The sequence below is a fragment of the Anabrus simplex genome, chromosome 6 (genome assembly GCF_040414725.1).
Source record: "Anabrus simplex isolate iqAnaSimp1 chromosome 6, ASM4041472v1, whole genome shotgun sequence".
Classification (NCBI taxonomy): domain Eukaryota; kingdom Metazoa; phylum Arthropoda; class Insecta; order Orthoptera; family Tettigoniidae; genus Anabrus; species Anabrus simplex.
Window position 1 is genome coordinate 95,770,228 of NC_090270.1, and position 25,801 is coordinate 95,796,028.

At 40.7% G+C, this 25,801-nt stretch overlaps 1 protein-coding gene across 1 annotated transcript in view; it reads left to right on the top strand.

Annotated features, from left to right (window-relative positions):
• Nucleotides 1-21,412: 21,412 nt before the first annotated feature.
• The window catches only part of myd (mayday), a 39,334-nt gene continuing 34,945 nt past the window's right edge, over nucleotides 21,413-25,801 (top strand). The window contains exons 1-2 of the mRNA XM_067149025.2: nucleotides 21,413-22,136; nucleotides 22,217-22,356. Of these exons, the coding sequence (XP_067005126.1) occupies nucleotides 21,820-22,136; nucleotides 22,217-22,356 (457 nt within the window). The 5' untranslated portion in view covers nucleotides 21,413-21,819. The remainder of the gene's footprint in view (nucleotides 22,137-22,216; nucleotides 22,357-25,801) is intronic.

Below are 25,801 nucleotides of genomic sequence, written 5' to 3' on the forward strand. Positions count from 1 at the left end.
TTAAAACTTCCACTAGCAACCTCCAAAAAATTAAAATGATATCTACAAGAACATATCCTCTCCAAAACCTCACCAGACATGAACAAGTCTTAATCTCCCGACTAAGGATAGGACATACGAAGATCACCCACAACTATCTCCTAGAAAAGAAACAACCTCCCACCTGCAGCAAATGTAACTGCTCTCTCACTGTCAAGCATATCATCTCAGAATGTCAACTGTATGACCATTGGCGCCAACACCACAACATACCTAAAGGAATGGAACTGACACTGTCTTCTCCAGCACTGAGTCATCAAGTCATCAACTTCCTCAAAGACACTGGCTTGCACTCCAAAATGTAATTAGATTATACTTATTTTTTTTCTTTACATTTTTATAATTACAATATTATTATTATTATTACCATTATTCTGTAATCATATGTAAGAGTCGCGATAAGACCTTGGAGTTAAAGCGACTATAAACAACCCTAATAAAAAATAAATTAAAAAAAATATAACAACTTCCAAAGAGATCGTGCAGACCAACGGCGTGTTACAGGGTGATCCCCTGAGCTCTCTGCTATTTAATGTCGCCACTAGTGATGATGTTCGAACAGTAAGAGAAGAATCGAAAGACGTAAGGATATACAGTATTTATATGCAGATTATATGGTTCTAGGGTCACACGACATCAAAGAACTACAAGCGGCAATAAATGCACTAGAGAAATGTGCAGGCACAAATGAATTAGAAGTGAATGCAGGGAAGACCGAGCATATGATCTATATCGATATTATAAACTGAATCTTCATCAGATATCGGTAAAGACAAGAAGTAGGCTATTAATAACGGCATACCGCAATCTGAATGCTTGAGGGTAATGTGCAATATATCGCTGAAGTGGGCTTAGTAACACTGTTTACGGTACCCTACTACATATTTTAGAGCGGTGGTGGTGGTGATTATTTTTTTCTACTTGCTAGTTGCTTTACGTCGCACCGACACAGATAGGCTTTATTGCGACGATGGGACAGGAAAGGGCTAGGAGTGGGAAGGAAGCGGCCGTGGCCTTAATTAAGGTACAACCCCAGCATTTGCCTGGTGTAAAAATGGGGAAACCATCTTCAGGGCTGCCGACAGTGGGATTCGAACCCACTATCTCCCAGATGCGAGCTCACAGCTGCGTGCTCCTAACTGGACGGCCAACTCGCCCGGTGATCATTGTTTTAATGGAAAGTACAACTATCAAGTAAACCATCCTCTATTAACGTTAATCAGAGGGAAAAAGTGGAAGGGGTCCAACACTTCGAAAAATGAATGTATTTGCCAAAGAAAGAAAAGGGCCGCGCAGAGCGTGAATATGAGACTCCCTAGGCCTCTACACGTAATACCGTCGGGATCGGAAAAGAACAATAATTGACTAAGGGAGGTTGGATAGGATAGATGAACGTGAGGAGCCTGACAGAACTGGAAGAAATGCAGGACTCAGCTACGAGTACCGTGGTCGCCAAACCACACTTCCCAGTTAAGAACCCGTTGGGCTTCTTTTAGATGCCTTTAACGACAGGCAGGGGATACCGTGGGTTTTTACGGTCCCTGCCCACAACGGCTACATATTTCAGAGGTTATAAGTAAATCTAACCTAAAAATTCTTACGAAATATGGACAGTGCTTTCGGAATTCCGAAATACTAGGACAGTAACAATGGATGTACAGTAATATAATAATACTGCACTACATATTATATGCCATACTTATAATCTTAGCTATGAAATGTTATTCCAAGAATATTTCTGTTTTTCCGATGCATGCAACCGTGAGCACAACACGACATTAGTCGGTCTTGACATTATAATAGCTACAACACCAACTTAATATTAGTATCTCTTTTGTTTTAGTGTGTCGTATAGTGTTCACGTCTGAAAATCGTTGCCTACGCTATAATACAAGGCCTTGAAATGCACTCGTGGAAACGGGTTGCTTCCTAGTTCACCATTCAGCCGCTAGGATCGCGGTCTTGCCCCCTTGTATTCGCATGGCCGTATATGTCAATAAGTAAAGTATATCCTAAATAAAAAGAACTGAATGTTTTTGCGAGTATTGGCAGTACTTTATTTATAGAGCGGTGCTTCAGTGGCTTGGATATGTCATTGAAGTTTCGAAACTTTCCTTGTGAGGGGCTTCTTAACAAGTTTCAAAACTTTCTCTCTTCTACTTGAGTGGCTCAAAGCAATGTTGTCTAACAGAGGTCTCAGATGTGTTCATAGTAGAAAAAGAGGTGGTTTGTCGCCTTTACACTTTCCACACTTAATTTCACTGTTGCACATGTCTTTCGAAAAAATAAACGTGCACCTTTTAGTAACTCCCTTCGGGACAAGTACTGCGTAGTGGAAGTGACAAATTCCGTCGTTCACTGCAGAAGTGCCACAGACGATTTTCGGTATCTGAGGGCTCCTCGATCTTGAAAACGAATAAGACACAATGTTGGACTTTGAGTAGCTGGAGAACAGATATGTTCTAAACAGGCTTTACAGTCTGTTTTTTCTTTTGCCACACGAACCATAATGTCATTGTATTCCGCTTGGCGCCTTAGGTAGCTGAAGAAGAGCTCGATGCCATAGCTCGTTAGGTTCCTCATCAATGCATAATGCAAATTTATACTTATGAGGTATTTTACGCAGGCCACAGTGGAGTGGGTATCCTATGCCTGATACATTTCTCTCATGTTTCTTTTTTTACTTTCTCTGAATGCATTTTAAGTTTCTTAATATATGACAGGAAATCATTAATTAACCAACTGAGGAGTTCATCTTCAGTACTAAAAGATGCTTTTTTTTTTTTTTGCTAGTGACTACATCGCACCGACACAGATAGGTATTATAGCGACGATGGGATAGGAAAGGCCTAGGAGTTGGAAGGAAGCGGCCGAGGCCTTAATTAAGGTACAGCCCCAGCATTTGCCTGGTGTCAAAATGGGAAACCACGGAAAACCATCTTCAGGGCTGCCGACAGTGGGATTCGAACCCACTATCTCCCGGATGCAAGCTCACAGCCGCGCGCCCCTAACCGTACGATCAACTCGCCCGGTTAAAAGATGCTCGTTTGTTCTCGTTCCTGAATATGTCCCATGTGAGGTGTTGCAGACGTTATGCGCATTGAACAATTTAATAAAATGCTCCATAAAACAAATGGCTTATTTTAAACTGTATTTTATGCTCTCGGGACAAAACCACCTTCATACTTTACAAACCAGAGATTGTTTCAGGGGAAAATACAATATTTTTAGCTCTTGCTACATTCATTTTCGTGAAATTTGTTGGGCAAATTATTTTCCTCGTTGGTTTCCTAATTTAAGATTTCTGAATTTGAAGATGCCTCTCAAATGATTGCCGGTCACGGTAGCATAGTTTAAAAAAGTCCATTAACAAATTTGGGGATCGCCCGATTCTTATGACGTAACTCGGATCAAAACTTAGGAATAGAGGCCTACTTCGATCAGCTTGAAGTCGTATCTCATGCGTAATACTTCCTCTGTATAATATTGCGAACATTGAACATTCACTGGGAACTTGTGAAACGAAATTCCAAACCAAACCAAACCCCATGGCACTACAGCCCTTGAAGGGCCTTGGCCTACCAAGCGACCGCTGCTCAGCCCGAAGGCCTGCAGATAACGAGGTGTCGTGTGGTCAGCACGACGAATCCTCTTGGCCGTTATTCTTGGCTTTCTAGACCGGGGCCGCTATCTCACCGTCAGATAGCTCCTCAATTCTAATCACGTAGGCTTAGTGGACCTCGAACCAGCCGTCAGGTCCAGGTAAAAATCCCTGACCTGGCCGGGAATCGAACCCGGGGCGTCCAGGTGAGAGGCAGGCACGCTACCCCTACACCGCGGGGCCGGCTCAAACGAAATTCCACTACCTTTAACTTCTCGTGAATAAACCATGACTGGAACTGCGAATGCTTAACATCAGACAAATACATAATACATTCACAACCAGAAGGCGCGAGCCTGGTAGACAGGGGGGCAAGATAGCGATCCTAGCGGCCCGGCATTGAACTTCAGTGTAACCACTTCCATGGCGTTAATTAAGCTCTATTTCCAGGCCTTGTATTATAACGTAGGCAACGCTGAAAATTCCCAAAATTACAATTTTTGTACATCGTATTAACTTCAGTGAGCTGTGATTGGTCTGGCTGTCAAAAAATAGCATGCGTTCTCGCGTCTATATACGACCACGCCCACTATGTAGAGCACTGTCACTGGGCTTCACTTTCAGAGTTCCAAGGCATCTCCCTGTATTGTTTTACTCCCTGTTCTAGGCCCAGGTTTATCAAATTTGTAATACCAATACACAGTCTTTTTTAGAACAGCTGTTTAGTTCGAAACAATTATTCCCGATGAATTGGAAAAAGGCAAACAATAAAAAGAAGAAGAAGAAAAGCTCAAACATTCTAAATTTCATGTTCATGCGTTCTCTGAATCACCCACCCTATCTCCTGTCCCTCTCCCGCCCATAGCGTAGTAATGCGTAGCGCGAAAGCTTAGGGCCTCCCGCCCATAGCGTAGTAAAGCGTACTTGTACTTCTAGTCGCATGTATGAGCCATCTATCGGCCAATAGACAAATATAACTTACTGTTACTAGCATGTGCACTTCCTACAGACCAAAGATATTAGTTTTCTTCTTTTAAAACCTTAGCAGGCGTATTAGAACACAAAATACGGAAGGCAGTGACTTATTGTAAACAAACATGTCGACACTTAATTCGCGTGAAAATATTTTATGTGATAACGACATTGAACGTTTGGTGAACGATAATTCTGACCGTGAAACTGTTAGTAGTGGCTTAAGTGAACTCAGTGAAGTGGAAAGTGAAAATGAAAGTGACGATATTTCAGGAAATGACGACGTAGATTGTAGGCCTAACTTTCTTTCAGTGGACAAATACATTGTCTTACGTCGAACCAGCGGACTTTACTGAAGAGGTAGGACCTTGCCATTCTCATCCTGTGGGTAGTACAGCATTAGAGTATTTCTCCCTTAAATTTGACGAAAACATTTTCGATTTAATTCCCCAGAAAACGAATGAGCATGCTGCTTACATGTCTGCATTATCATAATGATGGCTGAAAAGAATTGCTTTAATTCTGGGGAAAACATGCATTTTAATATGGGCGGGAAAGGGTTAATTCTCCAGTAACCGAGCTCGATAGCTGCAGTCGCTTAAGTGCGGCCAGTATCCAGTATTCGGGAGATAGTGTGTTCGAACCCCACTGTCGGCAGCCCTGAAGATGGTTTTCCGTGGTTTCCCATTTTCACACAAGGCAAATGCTGGGAATGGACCTTAATTGAGGCCACGGCCGCTTCCTTCCCAGTCCTAGCCCTTTCCAGTCCCATCGTCGCCATAAGACATATCTGTGTCGATGTGACGTAAAGCCAATTGCAAAAAAAACTCCATTATGTTAGTTGAAAGTTATTTTATAACAATTCAATTTCTACTCACATGTGAAAAGAAATAACAGATCCTTTCTGATAGCAATATGTATAAATGAAGGCTGCACACGAATTCACCCTCATAAATATCTTCCCATTCCACACGCAAGGCCTGATTTTAGGCCCAGTATTGCCGATCAATTTAACTACCGTGATGCATCAGCTGCCACATTCTTTAAATATATTTGGCAATATATTATCACTCCGTCACATATAATACTAAAACAGATCCACTAACAGGCTGATTCATATCGAAAACATGCAAGGCACTGTAAACATTACCACGTGCTAGCCATGCATTCGAAGCTGAAGCGCCCACAACATGGCGATGCGCGAAGGTGTTCAATATTCCGCATAGCATTAGCGCGCTCTGTGAGTCTGGATAAGTAATATTAAAGTCTTTGGGCCGATTGCAGAAACGGCATTTAGACGATGTCTACGGTTAAACAATGCCTAAGTATGGCTGCCGCATTGCAGAGACGTTATTTATCACTTAGACACTGTCTAAAACCAATGTTCAACCAGTCATGTTTAAACACTGCCGAGAGCACTGTTTAACCTCAAATGACAGGAGTGAATTCACAATCAGAGGTTATGTACCGTGAAATATGTAATTTGTATTGTCATGCTGAGACGATTCCGGGAAGAAAGGTTAGTCCGACGGCCTCTCTGTGGGTCGCCCGCTGCTAAATCGCAGCAATTTGTTTGACATGCACGGGGAGATAATCATAAAATAAGGTTTCGCTTTACGAGAGACTTGTTTCTTGAGACTGACAAAGTGACAGGCCGGTAACTGTCAACTTGAATAAATTCTTGGCAATCGATATATTTTATTATATACATGGGGTAATTTCCATGGAATTATAGGTCACTTCGACTACATACATATCACAATTACGTGTCCCGATCGTCTGAGGGCTGTCACATACATCAACCGGGAGAGATTCACTTATATTTACTGCCAAGTAAACACACATAATAGTGAAAACTAAAAAGTAGGTTGTATGGGATTTTTACATATATAATCGCATAGGTTTTCGGTAACTATCAGATAGGAAAAGGCAAGTGGTGGTGATTATCGTTTAAAGAGGACTGGGGAAGAAGAGCCGTGGCCATAATAGCCCTAGTATTTGCCTGGTGTAAAAATGGGGAAACTACGGAAAACAATCTTCACGGCTGTCGATGATGCGTTTCGAATCTACGATCTCCAGAATGCAAGCTACATCTATATGGCCCGTACAACACACTCGGTTACACATTACTATTGCTTCATCTTCCCTTCGTCGAAGCTACCGTATTTATGAGTAGATTACACTCACTGTAACAACATTATAATGAAAGCTACACTTCCCCGTATGGTGGCGTGTCGCTTTAGTGTCGATAATATTATGAGATTTAATTTGCACCGAAAGCGATACTCTTATCTGTGGGCAAGTCATGCTCAGCCATATTTGAGTAATGTGTAGGAAGACAAACAGCTGACTGGCGTTCGGCGCGCGCACCGACGAATTTCATTGGTTGCGACAAGCAAAGAGTTACATGAAAGATACTTCAGTCTCCATTTTCAAACCAAAATTGAAACTTTAAGGGATGTCTAGTTAAACATCGACTGAACATTGTTTATGCAATGGAAGATCGTGAATGATTTAGACGTTGTTTAGGTAGACGATGCCTAAGGCTTAAAACTAGTCATCGTTTCTGCAATCGGCCCTTAGTGTCGATAATATTATGAGATTTAATTTGCACCCAAAGCAATACTCTTATCTGTGGGCAAGTCATGCTCAGCCATATTTGAGTAATGTGTAGGAAGACAAACAGTTGACTGGCGTTCGGCGCGCGCACCGACGAATTTCATTGGTTGCGACAAGCAAAGAATTGCATGAAAGATACTTCTGTCTCCATTTTCAAACCAAAATTGAAACTTTAAGGGATGTCTAGTTAAACATCGACTGAACATTGTTTATGCAATGGAAGATCGTGAATGATTTAGACGTTATTTAGGTAGACGATGTCTAAGGCTTAAAACTAGTCATCGTTTCTGCAATCGGCCCTTTGATTTCAACACTGACTTCTCTTTTTTCTTTTTTGGAGAAGACATATCTGGTCGTGTTGCATTCATTTGTGCTTCCATATCCTTGTTTTAGGCTGGATGAGTAAGTCCATTTCAGTTCTGAATCCGGTATGTATCATCCTTTTAGTCGTGGCATCGCGGCAACTATTTCCTTTTCCTATCCACGTGCTTGCCACTTCTTTAGAGGCAGTTTATATGACATATGAGGGTGAATCAAAAAGTAAGTTACACTTCCAAGTAATGGCCATTTATGAAACAACCTACACATATGACAACACGGCTATGACAACATGCATTGTAAGTTCACGTTTTCCACATAGTCCCCCACGAGACTGTAAATATTTCTCGAAGCGGTCAACCAACTTTTCGATTCCGGATGCGTAGAAATTATCTCCAGCGCTATGTAACCAGCTGGAGGCAGCTGATTTCACCTCCTCATCGGTTCGGAATCGTCGTCCACCGAGGTCCTGTTTCAGCTTACCGAAAACATGATAGTCGCATGGCGCTAAGTCTGTACTGTATGGAGAAAGTTGCCATGCCTCCCACTCGAATCGCTGGAGCAGTTCGGACGTTCGGTGGGCCGTGTGAGGTGTTGCGTTATCGTTCAACAAAATCACGTGGGCGCTCAATTTTCCCCGCCGCTTTTCTTTGATTGCCTCACGCAACTGTTTCAACGTTTGAAAATAGGAAGCCGAGTTGATTGCTGTGTCTTTCAGCATGAATTCCACGTGCATCACACCCTCAGTAGCTGCCTCTGTGGATCCGTGGTAGAGTGTCGGCCTCCGGATCCCAAGATAGCGGGTTCAAACCCGGCAGAGGTAGTCGGATTTTTGAAGGGCGGAAAAAAGTCCATTCGACACTCCATGTCGTACGATGTCGGCATGTAAAAGATCTCTGGTGATACATTTGGTATTTACCCGACAAAATTAATTAAATCTCAGCCATAGACGCCCAAGAGAGATCCGGTTTACTCTAGGTCCGCTAGATGGCAGACAGAGTAAACCGAAACGTCGAAATTGACGAGCAGACAGCCAGATGGCGTCAATTCGAAATGTCTGCAAACGGTAGCTGAGGCCATATGATTATTATTATTATTATTATTACACCCTCAGTGTCAAAGAACACTGTCGCCAATACCTTTCCTGCTGAAGGTTGGACCTTGGCCTTCTTTCGTGGTGGTGATGTGGTGTACACCTATTCCATTGATGTTCTCTTTGTTGGGGTGAAGTGGTGGACCAACGTTTCATCCCCTGCAATTATTCGCTGCAGAAAAACGTTGCCCTCAACAGAATACTGTAGCAAAAATGCCAGTGATGACTTGAAAAGTTGTCCCTTGTGAACATCGATGAGCAGAAGTAGGGCCCATCTTTGACACAGTTTACGAAATCCAAAGTGCTGGTGAAAAATGGAGAATACACTGCCATACGAAATGTTCAGCATGGTGGCAATTTCCTGCAGTGCTATGCGCCGATTCTCTCCAGTGATCCCATCCACACGGTCAACATTTGCAACGGTACTGGACGTTGCGGGTCCGCCTTCGCGATATTCGTCCGTGAGATCCGTGCGTCCGGCGTTAAATTGCTTACACCCCACTTTACAATACCTGGTCGAGAAACTGCACTCTCACCATATACAGCAACGATTTCACGATGAATGTCCGTACAATTGAGCCGTTTATCCCATAAAAATCTGATCGTTTCAAGCACCTCCAATTTAGAGTGAACATCCAGTTGACGCGCCAATGAGCCTAGCCCGCTCTGCACACACAACACGACGGGATACTACACCAATCTTCCTATCGGACGTGTCAGCAGTTACTGTAGCTTGCTGTGCATTGGCCACGGTCACGGCACACAGCGTGCTCTCGCGGCGAGCTAATGTAACTTACTTTTTGATTCGCCCTCGTATGTATGGTGCATTCCAAGAACCTTATACAAGCATGAGCACTGTAAGTCCATATTCCGTATCTCTGTTATTTATTTCAGCATTTATAACATTTTCTATGTTATTAAAGTCCTTGTAAGTAAGTCGGAGCTGGGCTGAGTAGTTCAGACAGTTGAGACGCTGGCCTTCGGACCCGAATTTGACAGGTTTTATCCATATGTTCCCGCACTACGTTATCTACACTTTTCACGGAATCTACTAGTCCTGGGAAGATGCCAGGATTTTCAGAATTACTGGTCTCGTCGTGACCCCTCAGTACAAGCTCAAATGCCCAGCAGAACTAGATTTAGAAGTTTGTCATGAAACAATAATGCAGGGAATAAAGGAAGCAGATTTAGTTGCTCTAATGGCAGACGAAACAGCTGATATTTCTCAGTAGTGAAAATTGGCATTGTTTTTTCGTTTCGAGAATAACGGCGAGCCATTTGAAAGGTTTTGGGGATTTTTAAACCAAAGGGTCAAGGTGAAGATGCAATTTTTGAATATATCTTAAATGAACTAAATCCTATATTTGAAGATAAACCTCACAAACTAATCGCGCAGACTGTTGGTGGACGTGACAAAGTTGCTCAAGATTCTGATTACAACTCCAATGACGAGAGCAGAACCCGAAAGATGTTTTCATTACTGATAAGAATAAACACTTTCTTAAGAACACCACGTCCCAGGAACGCTTCACTGCACTTGTAATGTTGTCCATCGGAGAGAAGGTGGTGTCACGCATAGAAGGTTTCAATACCAAAGTGGTACGGTAGAGAAGTTCTGCAAGACAGAGGCCGTCATGAACAGGGCATGGACTGATGGAAACCAGGACCTCCACCACTTTTACAAATTCTCTGGCGGTTAAGTTCTACCATGATTCTGAGTCCTGCTGTGTTTGTGAACTATGTGAACTGCATTGTGACAGTTAACATGTTGTAGAGTGCACAAAACGATAAAGGTCTATCTATAATAGACTATTTTACAAACAAAGTGAACCTCTCATTCTATGCAAAATTTGTCCGCTTTATTGTTTAAATATAGATTACAACGGGTTTAGAAATAGATGAAATGCCTGACTGTAACAAGCAAGTTATAACCATATTTTTTAAAAACTGCAGCAATTGGAGTGCTTCACAAGCGAAGATATAAATTCAACCATGAGTTTTAAAATATATTTATCATGCTCTTATTGAAAGTCACCTGGTTTACATGATTCATGTTTGGGGATGTTGCAGTAAGGAAATCTTTGAGAAAGTTGCCATTTTACAAAAACAAAAACAAAAAAAGAGCAGTAAAAGTACTTTATAATTTACTGACTTTAACGCCCACGTATTATTTTTATAAGGAATGTAGATTTCTGCCACTCTATATGTTACGTTAAAGAACCTCAGGTATGATGGTATATGAAATTAAGCATAATTTGGTTCATACGAACACTATCTGTATCACAAATTCCGGCATACTCTCATATAACACTCGAGGATCTGTGAAAGTTCATACAGAATTTATAAAAACTAGTAAGTATGGTTGCAACTCCTTATAGCACTGCTCTGTGAAGGTGTATAATACCCTCGCTAAACATATAGAACAGGCAGCAACAATTCAAAACTTAAACAAAATAAATAATCAATGGAAAGAGGGAAATGAGCAGTAAATTTACATACCATGAAAGCTATGAACTGAAAGCCTGGCCACGACTTGTCGTATTTCACAGAGTGACTGTGTCCATCGTCTGTCTAGCATCTCTTATGTTGTATACAATTCCATCGGTAGGTCTCGCCTTTTATTCTGTATATCTTGGAGCTGCTTACTGTAAAAATAAAATATACAGTGGTCTTATATATTTTTAAGGGTTTCCTCTTCTCTCAGGTTGCACCCTATTTGGATATAAGGTATTATCATCATCATTAGTCGTTGTGCTCATTACTGAGCGTCGTGACCTCATAACTCCATCATTTCCTTGTTGCAACCTTGACAAGATGTCTCCATCCCGAGCGGTTTTCACATTTCGTTAATATGACCTGAAGTGGTAGCAGGGGCGTATTCTCCTTGAATGCAAGGCATTCATTGCATGCGTTATGATAACACAAAGAACTGTCTGATTTACGATTTTAGGTTGTTTCAGGTCAAATATTAACGATTTCATCTCTCAGAAGTTCAAAAGGTCCGCGCAACTGTACTAGTTCCGTTGCTTGACTACGTGTGGTGCTGGTGTAGTCTCGCCGTCTACTCCACTCTCGGAAGAAAGAGACAGCAAATGGAGGAGTTAAGGATGTAAGGCAATCAATCTTAAAATTGCATTCAGTGGCAGACGTAGTTCTGAAACCCTCCGAACGATGTCGCTGCTATTGAAACTTGGTCAGAATTTGTCACCCCATACCCGTGCTACCCTCTGCCATCTGTTAGCAACTTGGAGAAAGTCGACATGTTTACAGCGAACGGGACACACAGATTACCCCCAGCGAGAACCCAACGTGACGAAACTGACCAATGCCACTGGGGTGACTTACCTCCCGTGCTTGAGTTGTGGCTAACTAGTGAGTTAATTCATTGTGTGTTTTGCTGATTAGTGAGTTCATTCTGTGTGTGCTGTCCCTGTGCTATTCGTCGTTTTCGGTGTTTTATTATATTTTGCGCACATGTGGTATTAACGATGGATGAGTCTAAAACGGATATAATTGCAAATCAGTTTGAAAAGTCATTTACTGGCTGTTCGTTTGATGAAAATATTCAAATAGTTAAAGCCGGGAGACCTCTACCTTCCCTCGTAAATTTCTTATTCTTATTCATATTCTTCTTCTGAATCTGCTTACCCTCCAGGGTTGGCTTTTCCCTCGGACTCAGCGAGGGATCCCTCCTCTACCGCCTCAAGGGCAGTGTCCTGGTGCTTCAGACTCTGGGTCGGGGGATACAACTGGGGAGGATGACCAGTACCTCGCCCAGGCTGCCTCACCTGCTATGCTGAACAGGGGCCTTGCGGGGGATAGGAAGATTGGAAGGGATAGACAAGGAAGAGGGAAGGAAGCGGCCGTGGCCTTATGTTTAGGTACCATCCCGGCATTCGCCTGGAGAGAAGTGGGAAACCACGGAAAACCACTTCCAGGATGGCTGAGGTGGGAATCGAACCCACCTCTACTCAGTTGACCTCCCGATGCTGAGTAGACCCCGTTCCGGCCCTCGTACCACTTTTCAAATTTCGTGGCAGAGCCGGGAAGCGAGCCCAGGCCTCCGGGGGTGGCAGCTAATTACACTAACTACTACACCACAGAGGCGGACCCTCGTAAATTTAAAAACAGAAAACAAGAATTGTGTACGCATGTTCAATCCAGAAACTTACAGTAAAACTGTTTGGCTCGAGTTCACCTACATGTAATTAGGGTGAGTAGAATTGAAATTTACTTAATACATTGTGTTAACTGCATGGTTACTAGTTGCATGCCTCAGTGGAGATTCCAGGATACGCCACTGAGTGGTAGACCAGTGATCTTCTTCGCCTGATCTATCCATCTGCTTGCTGTTCTTCCTCGTGGTCTACTGCCTTCGATTTTGCCTTGTAAAATTACCTTTTCCAAGTTCTATAAGGTATTATAGTATTGTGAATATTTTGTAAACTCCGCCAATATTTCATCTTCGTATTGCACCATTTAGAGCCTCGGCTCAGGTGCCCTTTCTTGAGTAAATAAATAAATACCTTATTTAGATGATGCCCTAAACTTGACCAGTCGGCAGCTGATCACCAATTACTTCCGCCATTTTGATTTTGATATCACGGTCTGAGATATTGTAACCGGTTTGGTCCTATAATCTAACATTCCCATAGAAGACATGAGTGCGGAGCGGGTGGGTGTGTGGGTGTGTGTGTGTGTGTGTGTGTGTGAACTATGTAACAATGTACAGTACGTGGAACTTATCACATAACCACGTGTCCAAACCGAACTATGTCAATAGAACAATATAGCAAGGAAAAGAATTGAGTGATTTGCTTATGCTGAAATTTCCTAGGATGGGCACAGGCTGTAATTTTATTTATTTATTTATTAATAATGAGTGTGCTGAACATGGAAAGGACAAGGCTAAATGATTCTGAGACAATTCTAGCTTGTAACCTATAGTCTAAAAAAATAAGAAAAGAAACTCATCTAATACCGAAAAACTTAAGTCCATGTGGCACTTCTTACTGCAGAACTTCTCTATCACTTTGCTGTTGAAGCCTTCTATGCATGGCGTCTTCTCTTCGATGGACAACATTTGATACATTGTCAAAGCTACCCACGGTTACGTGAATGGAATCATATCCAGGAAATTTCACTGTAATTTTTGTCTTGAATGGAGGATAATAATTGCTTTCACGCAAATCAACAGTAAAATTTGCTGTAAATTAATAAAAACCATTATTACTAGAGAAATATAGATACGTAACTACGGCGACTATTTCACTGTAGCCACGACTCTCTTCTGTGGCATTCCGCTTCATCGTGCCGTCTTTTGTTTCCTTCTCGAGCTCCAGACCAGCGCCTCCTAGAGAACAGCGTGTTCTCTAGGAGGCGCTGTCCAGACCTTGCACGGACGAATGGAAGTGCTATGCCTGTGAATTCTCAATATCTTTGTCCATCATGGCTAACGCGGGCAGTTCAAACGGAAAAATGGAGGTGAAAAGTATACCGTACGCAACACACAAAAGTTTTGTTGAAAGAAAAATAGCATGATCCCTGGATTAACAATTATATTAATTATAATGAGTTATGGGCACAAGTCAACAAGTAACATGAAGCAAAGCAAAGCAAATGATTTCAAAGAAGTTAAGTGAGCAAAGGCTGAACACACAAAAGTGTTAAATGAAAATGAACAAAATACATACTGAAGCGCAGTGATGTGGTAGAAGCACTGCCTGCTCGATCTGCATCCGATGGCTGCTTATACTGCCTGCTCATTACAACATTTTAACATGGTACTAAATGAAACACTCCGTTTACAAATACCCACCGCAGGTGGCAGCACCAACCGGCTCCTGAACTGTTGGAATGAAATAGAGGGAAATAGGGTAGTACTGTATCTGTTTACAGTTAAAATGGTGTACTGCTGCGTATTCTGCAAATCAAAGAAAGAGAAACCAGAATGCCATGGTATTTCATTCCATGACACGGGCTTTTTCAGGAGATCCAGTTGAAGCCATGTTTAGTTCTATAAGAATGGGAGGAGGGTGCAATGACATGACTGACTCCCGGGCTACTCAGAATTCTATAAAGAGAATTCTGAAATCCGGTATTTTAATGTCTATCGATGTTGCTAACGTTATCCATAAGCAAAATTCAAAATTTTCTGCCTCAGTATCCTCTCCCGGACTTGACGAAACAGAACCAGTGATGCCCGCTGAGTATGTAGCCTACTTGATTTACTGGAAGATGTTCGTGAGTCCCCTGAGTCGGTGTGTGTCACTTTGGAAACTGCTTCTCATGCATTAGTGTGTGGTTATTTAGTGCGTGTAATCGAAGAAAAAACAATGCAGCACGTGCTTGAGTACCGGTAACGTTTCCACATCAGTTAATGCATCCCCGTTCATGAACTTAATCAGACAGTCGGATAGAGGAGGCCTGCGCTATCCCCAGCAACGATTTATTGGCCTAATTATGGGGCTACAGAAATTTGTTGAGGCGGCTCTACCGTACTGCAAGAAATCTGCAAATCTGCTCCAGACTATAAAAAAAACTATGTTCTACCCTCTTTGTACCACTGCAAGATTTTAAAGGGTTTTAGTATCAGTAAGCACCAGGAACTTGTGTCAGAAACTGTGGTGGCCAAATTCGTGAAACCTCTGCCTAGTCATGTAGGGAAGTACCATACAGACAAAGTTTCCAGGTTTTCTTGTTCGTCGAAATCTCTTTCTCGAAAAGTCCTGAAGCTATCACTCCCTAGAGCACCACTTTATGCGTACAAGTCTTTAATTTTTCTGTTCCTTTCAGATTTTAAATTGTGCTTGTATGCTTATCTAGCTGTATTCACGCGATAACTGGGTACGTCTGGTGCTGCGATCTAGCGGCAGATTGTTTGTAAGTCGTGTTACACGTTTGAATATGGAATGAGCAGGCAGTATAAGCAGCTATCGGAGGCAATCAATCAATCAAACAATCAATACTGATCTGCATTTAGGGCAGTCGCCCAGGTGGCAGATTCCCTATTTGTTGTTTTCCTAGCCTTTTCCTAAATGATTTCAAAGAAATTGGAAATTTATTGAACATCTCTCTTGGTAAGTTATTCCAATCCCTAACTCCCCTTCCTATAAATGAATATTTGCCCCAGTTTGTCCTCTTGAATTCCAACTTTATCTTCATATTGTGATCTTTCCTACTTTTATAAACGCCATTCAAACTTATTCGTCTACTAATGTCATTCCACGCCATCTCTCCGCTGACAGCCCGGAACATACCACTCAGTCGAGCAGCTCTTCTTCTTTCTCTCAGTTCTTCCCAACCCAAACATTGCAACATTTTTGTAACGCTACTCTTTTGTCGGAAATCGCCCAGAACAAATCGAGCAGCTTTTCTTTGGATTTTTTCCAGTTCTTGAATTAGGTAATCCTGGTGAGGGTCCCATACACTGGAACCATATTCTAGTTGGGGTCTTACCAGAGACTTATATGCCCTCTCCTTTACATCCTCACTACAACCCCTAAACACCCTCATAACCATGTGCAGAGATCTGTACCCTTTATTTACAATCCCATTTATGTGATTACCCCAATGAAGATCTTTCCTTATATTAACACCTAGATACTTACAATGATCCCCAAAAGGAACTTTCACCCCATCAACGCAGTAATTAAAACTGAGAGGACTTTTCCAACTTGTAAAACTCACAACCTGACTTTTAACCCCGTTTATCAACATACCATTGCCTGCTGTCCATCTCACAACATTTTCGAGGTCACGTTGCAGTTGCTCACAATCTTGTAACTTATTTATCACTCTATAGAGAATAACATCATCCGCAAAAAGCCTTACCTCCGATTCTACTCCTTTACTCATATCATTTATATATATAAGAAAACATAAAGGTCCGATAATACTGCCTTGAGGAATTCCCCTCTTAATTATTACAGGGTCAGATAAAGCTTCACCTACTCTAATTCTCTGAGATCTATTTTCTAGAAATATAGCAACCCATTCAGTCACTCTTTTGTCTAGTCCAATTGCACTCATTTTTGCCAGTAGTCTCCCATGATCCACCCTATCAAATGCTTTAGACAGGTCAATCGCGATACAGTCCATTTGACCTCCTGAATCCAAGATATCTGCTATATCTTGCTGGAATCCTACAAGTTGAGCTTCAGTGGAATAACCTTTCCTAAAACCGAATTGCCTTCTATCGAACCAGTTATTAATTTCACAAACATGTCTAATATAATCAGAAAGAATGCCTTCCCAAAGCTTACATACAATGCATGTCAAACTTACTGGCCTGTAATTTTCAGCTTTATGTCTATCACCCTTTCCTTTATACACAGGGGCAACTATAGCAACTCTCCATTCATCTGGTATAGCTCCTCTGACCAAACAATAATCAAATAAGTACCTCAGATATGGTACTATATCCCAACCCATTGTCTTTAGTATATCCCCAGAAATCTGATCAATTCCAGTCGCTTTTCTAGTTTTTAACTTTTGTATCTTATTGTAAATGTCATTGTTATCATATGTAAATTTTATTACTTCTTTGGCCTTAGTCTCCTTTTCTATCTCGACATTATCCTTGTAACCAACAATCTTTACATACTGTTGACTGAATACTTCTGCCTTTTGAAGATCCTCACATACACACTCCCCTTGTTCATTAATTATTCCTGGAATGTCCTTCTTGGAGCCTGTTTCTGCCTTAAAATACCTATACATACCCTTCCATTTTTCACTAAAATTCGTATGACTGCCAATTATGCTTGCCATCATATTATCCTTAGCTGCCTTCTTTGCTAGATTCAATTTTCTAGTAAGTTCCTTCAATTTCTCCTTACTTCCACAGCCATTTCGAACTCTATTTCTTTCCAGTCTGCACCTCCTTCTTAGTCTCTTTATTTCTCTATTATAATAAGGTGGGTCTTTACGATTCCTTACCACCCTTAATGGTACAAACCTGTTTTCACTTTCCTCAACAATTTCTTTAAACCCATCCCAGAGTCTGTTTACATTTTTATTTACCGTTTTCCACCGATCATAGTTACTTTCTAGAAACTGCCTCATGCCTGCTTTATCAGCCATATGGTACTGCCTAACAGTCCTACTTTTAAGACCTTCCTTTCTATCACATTTATTTTTAACTACCACAAAAACAGCTTCATGATCACTAATACCATCTATTACTTCAGTTTCCCTATAGAGCTCATCTGGTTTTATCAGCACCACATCCAGGATATTTTTCCCTCTGGTTGGTTCCATCACTTTCTGAATTAGCTGTCCTTCCCATATTAACTTATTTGCCATTTGTTGGTCATGCTTCCTGTCGTTCGCATTTCCTTCCCAATTGACATCTGGCAAATTCAGATCTCCCGCTACAATCACATTTCTTTCCATGTCGTTTCCCACATAGCTAACTATCCTATCAAATAATTCCGAATCCGCGTCAGTGCTACCCTTTCCCGATCTGTACACTCCAAATATATCAAGTTGCCTATTATCTTTAGAAATGAGCCTTACACCTAGAATTTCATGTGTCTCATCTTTAACTTTTTCGTAGCTTACAAATTCTTCTTTCACCAGAATGAACACTCCGCCTCCCACCTTTCCTATCCTATCTCTACGATACACACTCCAGTGCCGTGAGAAAATTTCTGCATCCATTATATCATTTCTCAGCCATGATTCAACCCCGATTACAATATCTGGTGAATATATATCTATTAAATTACTTAATTCTATTCCTTTCCTTACAATACTTCTACAGTTCAACACTAACAATTTTATGTCATCCCTACTTGATTTCCAGTTCCCTGTTCCCTTATCACCGGGAGATCGAGCAGGCAGTGGGTAGAAGTCATAGTCGTAATGTAGCAAAGTACAGTGTGTGTGTTTGATATATTGGCTGTCTAGCATCGCGTATGTTGTGTAAAATTCCATCAGTATGTCTCGCCTTTTATTCTGTAGATCTTGGAGCTGTTTGCTGTAACTTTATGTAGCCAGTAGTAGTAGAGTTATCCAAAGATCTTCTATTAGGAACATTTCTCCTGCAAGCTCATATATCAGTCTGGATTTGGCTGTCTTCGATACTCCGAGGGATCTTTAGAGAAATCTGGATTTTATCTTTTCTATCCCTTCCAATTGCCTGTAGTTAAGAAATGCCCATATGTTCCAGTCCATACATCAGAACTGGCAGTACTTTCCTTTGAAGTGTCATTGCTGCTTCAAGTGATATAAGTGAGATGTCCAATGTCATTTATAGCTTCTTTTTTTTTTTTTTTTTTTTTTTGCTAGGGGCTTTACGTCGCACCGACACAGATAGGTCTTATGGCGACGATGGGATAGGAAAGGCCTAGGAGTTGGAAGGAAGCGGCCGTGGCCTTAATTAAGGTACAGCCCCAGCATTTGCCTGGTGTGAAAATGGGAAACCACGGAAAACTATCTTCAGGGCTGCCGATAGTGGGATTCGAACCTACTATCTCCCGGATGCAAGCTCACAGCCGCGCGCCTCTACGCGCACGGCCAACTCGCCCGGTATTTATAGCTTTTATTTCGGCAGCTGTTTTTGATCTCTCACACTCATCAAACCTTCAAGGTATAGCAGCAGCAGCCAGCTGTTTTCTTCAGCAACAATATTTTACATATTGCTTCACGAAGTGCATATACCGTCATTGTGTGTCTCTATCGCGTTGGCTGAAACTTCAAAATAACGTAAAACTGAGAGACACGGATGTAAAATTGCTTCCCAAAAAATTACCAATCACACGCCGATCAAAGAACCCTTTCGGGACATTTGCTAAATAATTATTGGACATGTAATAAATCGTTAGAAAAATGTATCAAGATTCCAGCCCGAAACCAGAAATCTGAGTCCCGACTAAATGGCCATGAAAATCAATACCAGTACCTACATTCCTAGCAACAGTTGTCAAATTGGTAATAGACTGGAAAAGAAGAGCAGTTGTATTACATGAACTTGAAACCCTCTATGATTTTTTTTTTTTTTTTTTTTTTTTTTTTTTTTTTTTTTTTTTTTTTTTTTTTGCGAAAGGCATTAGAAAATATGCTGAAAATTTTGTGTAAATATTCAAATGGTGTAGCGAACTAGGTAGTAGATGAGTGTGTCCACTTACAGTCATGTTTGAAAAACGTTCTCTTGACTGGAGCATATAATGATGATGAAATGATGAAGCGAATTTTGCTGGTGACTATTTAAAACTTATTCGCGATAAACATTAATCAGTGCTTTCCTCAATTCTTGACATTGCTCTGAGAATCTTTATGAGTATTCTTCCATCATTCAGTGTTTTAAAAATAATTAAAACAGTTATCAGAAGTTCAGCAACTGGTAGTTCGTAGACTTTCTAGTTTGGCGTCCTTCGTAGCTAATAATCATGTTCTACAAGGCATTGACTTTAAGTCTCTCATTCACCAGTTTGCTACCACGAAGTCCAGAAAGAAAAGAAGTTTTAGATGAGTTTTCTCGTAACTTAAATCAAAATTATCTCAATGTCTTTTGTTTTTATGAGAATTGTAGGCCCATGTACCGTACAGATACCTACCGGTATTTCAAAGTTTACAATTACCGGTAGGCCTATTATTGGTACAGAACAATCAGCAGCAGTAGCGTAGCCAAGATCGGCCAATGGGAGGGTTTATAGTTACAAAAAGATGATAGAACACAATGATGGTGCGTGTACGTGTGTGGTGCGCGCATGCATGAGTGTCGTTATAAAGGGCACTGATACAAGTGAATTATTTTGATATTCAGATTGCAGTACCGATACACTAGAAAATTTTACATTAAAATACAGAACAAATATGACCAAGGTCAATAGTTTTACAGCGAAAGGTCCTGTACATTCAGATTACAATCTAAAATTCAACTTTCGAGGCTTCTTAGTAAATGTGTGATTCAAGAGATCCGTTGGTTTTACAATTACGTCTCTGTTACTGTTCAAAAGAGCCAACCCATTGAGGCGAATATTACTTTTTTGTTCAGTTTCTGTTTATTTTGTTTTGAAAAATTCCATCGGGGGTTCTAACAAACCAGTTAGTCCCTCTCCCCCTTCCGGCTACACCCTAGGCATTTAGAGAGAGTTAATCCACCTGATAGCCGTCCCTATTATGGAATCAAAAGATCGGCCTCCTAATCATTTCATATGAACAATATTTATTTTTTATATGATTTTTGAGTCATAACTCAAGATTACCATTGCCACCATCAGACAGATTGTCTCTTTCAGATTTTATTTGAGAAAGAAAATCCAACACATGCTTCTTCAAATTAGGGAGTACAATTGGTGTTTTACAATCTCCAGTTATTTTTTTTTAACGCTGAGTCCGCTATGGTCTGGATAATAGTGTCAGGAATTTTGCTCATTCTTAAGGAAGTTCAGCGTCTCCGAAATAGTCCCTCTAGTGTCAATTATAAGGCCAGTAACTTCCCATTTTGTCATTTATAACACAAGGTCCTGTCAATAAAATGAACAATCAAAACGGTAGGACCTAAAACTGAGTCTAGTTAGGAGCCCAAACTTAATTAGTCATCCTCTGGTCATGATACCTCTGATAAACGGTGAAAGGTCGGGCAATGCACTACTCCCTGCATTGTGCAAGGACAACTTCCTGGCCTTGCATCGTACCTTGACTCATCTGCTTGCGTCAGCGGACCCGTTTGTTTACGATATGTAGATTTAGTTGTTATTGGTAAATTACAAGACAAAATATTGCTGAACGACGCTTAGATAATTCGCTTCCGTATTTTTCGCGAAGGATGTATTGTTCTACTTGGGCACAAAAACACTTGCGTAGTACATTGAACCTTTCCCCACGTGAGGTCTCTCTTCTCAGCTTTTGACGTTTATGTTGTTTACGTTTTGATATGGAAGATCATCAGTGTGCTTTTTGTGACTACTTTATGTGAAACTTTCGTGTGTCTCTTCAAATTATGTGTTTGACAAGTAATGCATTGTGATTTTCTATTTTTACTGGAATAGAATATCGCAGATTTACAACCTGACGTAGGCTATACACAATGTATTGCAGTGTAAATAGATGACAGATGCATTAAACAGATGGTAGCCTATTTGAACAACTTTCATAACCTGTACAGTACGTGAAAGTACGGTAATGTACCAAAAGACGTAGCCGTCCAGTTGCTAAATAACAATAACAAATGGCTGTGTTCTTAACTGTAGCTAAAGCAGCTCGAACTTTAGGTTATATATCTTGTCAAAGGTGGTCAATTGTTATATTACTTTTATTATATGCTGCGCTATTTTTGCTAACATGGCCATTATCAATGCCTTTACGCTCATTATCTCAACATAGTATACCTGTATTTAAGCACAAAAAGAATGACCATGCACCGGATCCCTTGGAAGCTATTCTCATCGAGAAAAGTGCAAAAATTAATAAAGATTTTGTAGGAAGTCCTCAGAAAGTGAAAAGTGAAGATGATCCTAAAGACCTTCTGGAATCTATTTTTCATAAGTGAGTATTTTTGTATTTCTCTATAATGGATTGCTAGATAATGTCAGAGGCCCAGATTAATGTATAATTTGTCCTTTCAGAGCTGATATTGATAGTAATGGATTGCTAAGCTTGGTGGAACTAGCCGACTGGATAAACGCAAAAATTCAAGAGCACATTAATCAAGCCTTACAAGAAAACTTTGGGTTATTTACAGCCATTGATACAAATCCAAGAAATGGTTGGTATTTCATTATTGGTGTACAATTTTTAGCTGTAGTAAAAAAGAGTGAATGTACTAAGCCTTTAATTACATTGCTAAAGGAAACTTTAATTATCTTCCTTAATTTTACTTATAATTACCTTAGTTGCTAATCATCCAATGTAGAGAAGTACACAAAAAATTATTATGTTTTGGTTGGATTATTTAGGCAGTTCAAATCGTAGTATCGTCCCATAAAAATAATTATTGTAACATAGGCCTACTGTGATAATATGAACTGACAAGAACATTGTACATGTTAAATGATTAATAATCAGATGTTATATCTAACTCTTTGTTATTAGATTAAATTGCTTAGCATATCTTGGTCATAAATGTTTACCGGGCGAGTTGGCCGTGCGGTTAGGAGTGCGCAGCTGTGAGCTCGGATCCGCGAGATAGTGGGTTCGAACCCCACTGTCGGCAGGCCTGAAGATGGTTTTCTGTGGTTTCCAATTTTCACACCGGGCAAATGCTGGGGCTGTACCTTAATTAAGGCCACGGTCGCTCCCTTCCCATTCCTAGGCCTTCCCTGTCCCATCGTCACCATAAGACCTATCTGTGCCAGTGCGACGTAAAGCAACAAGCATAAATGTTTTCTTTTCTGCTGTCACTTCTGCTCTGTTTTCGAGGACTGAAGTAGCTTCAGTTTTAAATACTATATCTCTGTAGATAGGGAAGAAACTTTGCTTCTGTGTTACTTGACAGGAACAAATGTAAGAAATAGTTTACCCATGAGAATTAAATTTCCTAATATGATATTTGGTTTATGAGAATTCAACTCCAGATCGTTATTGGCATCTGGGACGTTAAACAAGTTCTGTGGAACAGAATTCCGTTACACTGGCACCTATTTTCCATTAGGGCCTAATCAACACTTGTTCTTTTTTCACCTAAAGATCATTAGGTTCTTAGGTCTAGGGAGTTATCCATTTTCAAGCCCTTCCTGGCCGTTCCCTTTCTCTTGCAGATACCCTCATTCATCAGAGAGTCAGTACTCTTCCATTTTTATTCTGATTAGTATTAACACAGTGATGGTTGCCTAGTGGTGCTCCACTTTATACAATAACCACCACATGTCTAGACCATTATCTGTTCAATTGGTTGTTGGCTCAACCTACATGTTGCCAAGGCTTGTCAGTCTTATTTAAAAAATAGGTCTTATACATAGATTGAACAAAACATTGAAAGAACTTCAGCAGCTTGTCTGTGCAGTTGAGGATATTTCTGTTACAGTATTTTATCAAAATTGGGCACATTTTAGGATTGTAGAAATATATTCTTGAGCTGGATGTTGCACTGTAGTTCTATCAGATCAAATTGGAAGTAGTGGAGAATATTATCAGCCAAATGTGAGAAAGGTCTGGAAAAAATCAGTCAAAGTCGGTCTTGAGCCCTTTGAATTATTGAAACCTGTTTGCAAATGGACCAGCTGACAGACTGCTAACCTTTCCCTCACCCTTGCCCTCGACAACACTCCAACACCTCGCTCAGTACAGGAATGCGCCTGAGGAGAACTATTTGGCCAGGCATGGTCTAGGAGTTAACACTGTAACTTCCCAGGTGGCCCATGTTTGATTCCTGGCACAAATTTAAACTGTCTCAGGTAACATAATCGAGAAATACCGTAATTAAAATTTCACTCTCAACCGTCCTGAAAGTAGTTTTCTGTGTTTTTCCAGTTCAAGTCAAGGAGAGAGTGCAGATTTGATACATAATCAGAGTCGGGAAGTAATTTCAAGAGTAAAAGGATTCAAATTATATGTAATAAATACCTTCATAACCATGTAAAATGGGCAATCGACACATTTCATCCTATAAAGGCTCCTGGGTCAGATGAGAAACTTCCGACACTCCTACAGGAAGGACGGGAGATACTCGTCAGTGCCCTGATGGACCTTTTCAGAGCTAGTCTAGCTTTAGGGTATGTGCCAAAATCATGGTCTGAAGCTAAAGCGGTATTCATACCTAAGCCTGAAAGGGAAAATTTTGTCCAAGCTAAAGCATACAGACCATTATGTTTAACATCCTTCATGCTGAAAACAATGGAGAAAATTCTGGATAAACATATCAGAAGAATGGTGCAACTGAACTCAACGTTACATGAAAATCAGTTTGCATATAGACCTAGCAGATCCACTGAAGTAGCACTCCACCAGTTGGTTTATAAACTAGAGGAAAGCCTAGAATATAAAGAAATTGCACTGGTGGCATTTCTAGATATAGAAGGAGCCTTCAGCAATACAACCTATGACTCTGTAATCAAAGTATTGGAAAAGAGCAAGGTGAGTAAAACCGTCGACAAATGGATTAAATCCATGTTAGACGGAAGAAAGAAATGCTGACGGCTAGGGCCACCCTAGGCTGTGCTCAGGGAGGAGTTCTTTCTCCTCGATGTGGTACCTCGTGGTAAACAAAATCATAGCTATACTCAGCGAGCAGGGTTTTTATACACAAGGATATGCAGATGATCTAATGATTATGGTATGAGGTAAGGTGATGAGTGTTATTCAGGACCTCATGCAAAGATACTTAACCTTGTGGAGAACTGGTGTTCTGAAGAACAACTATCGGTCAACTCGAACGAGATCACTGTGGTCCCTTTTATAAGAAGGAGAAAATTAGAGGGAAAGAGATCACTGAAGCTATTTGGCCAAGATATATATATGGAAGAACAGGCCCTGCACCTAGGTGTAGTGCTAGATAAAATTCTAACCTGGAATCCACATATAGAAAGGAACATAATCCGGGCCAAGAACTTGCTGTATGCATTTAAAAGAACCATTGGGAAGACATGTGGCCTAAGACCATCAGTGGTAATGTGGATATACACAATGATCATTAAACCGTTCATGGCCTATGCTGCAATCATCTGGTGGCAGAAAGTAAATCAAGGAAAAGTCAGCAGTAGATTGGATAGCGTAGAGAGAATGGCTTGCATAGCCATAACTGGGACCATGAGAACTACGCCGACAAAAGCCTTGGATACTTTACTAGACCTTCCATCACTATGCAATTTCATAAAAGGACAGGCTAGAATGAGTTCATATAGATTGGCGCACTGTAAAATAACATTACACATTATTATGTGAGCCAAACAAGTGCAAATTATTGATTAATATAAGACACACACAGTCAAAATTTAATTCAGATGTAATATTTGAAGAATCATAGTTAAACAAATTTCTCAGTATTAAAATTCAGCAATCCGACCATACGACAGTCATGCACCGTTCTGTCGTATACACGACAATATATGCTCATAACACGGCGGTTAAGAATGTTAATATTATGGCTCAGTGTTCGCGTCCGATCTCCACGTCCAAAGCAAAAGTGAGAATTAGCAACAATAGGCGGAGTCGTCTTGCTGCATTTGTACTACTCCAGTCAGGTTGTATCTTGAATTCTGAGTTTCCATAAGCAT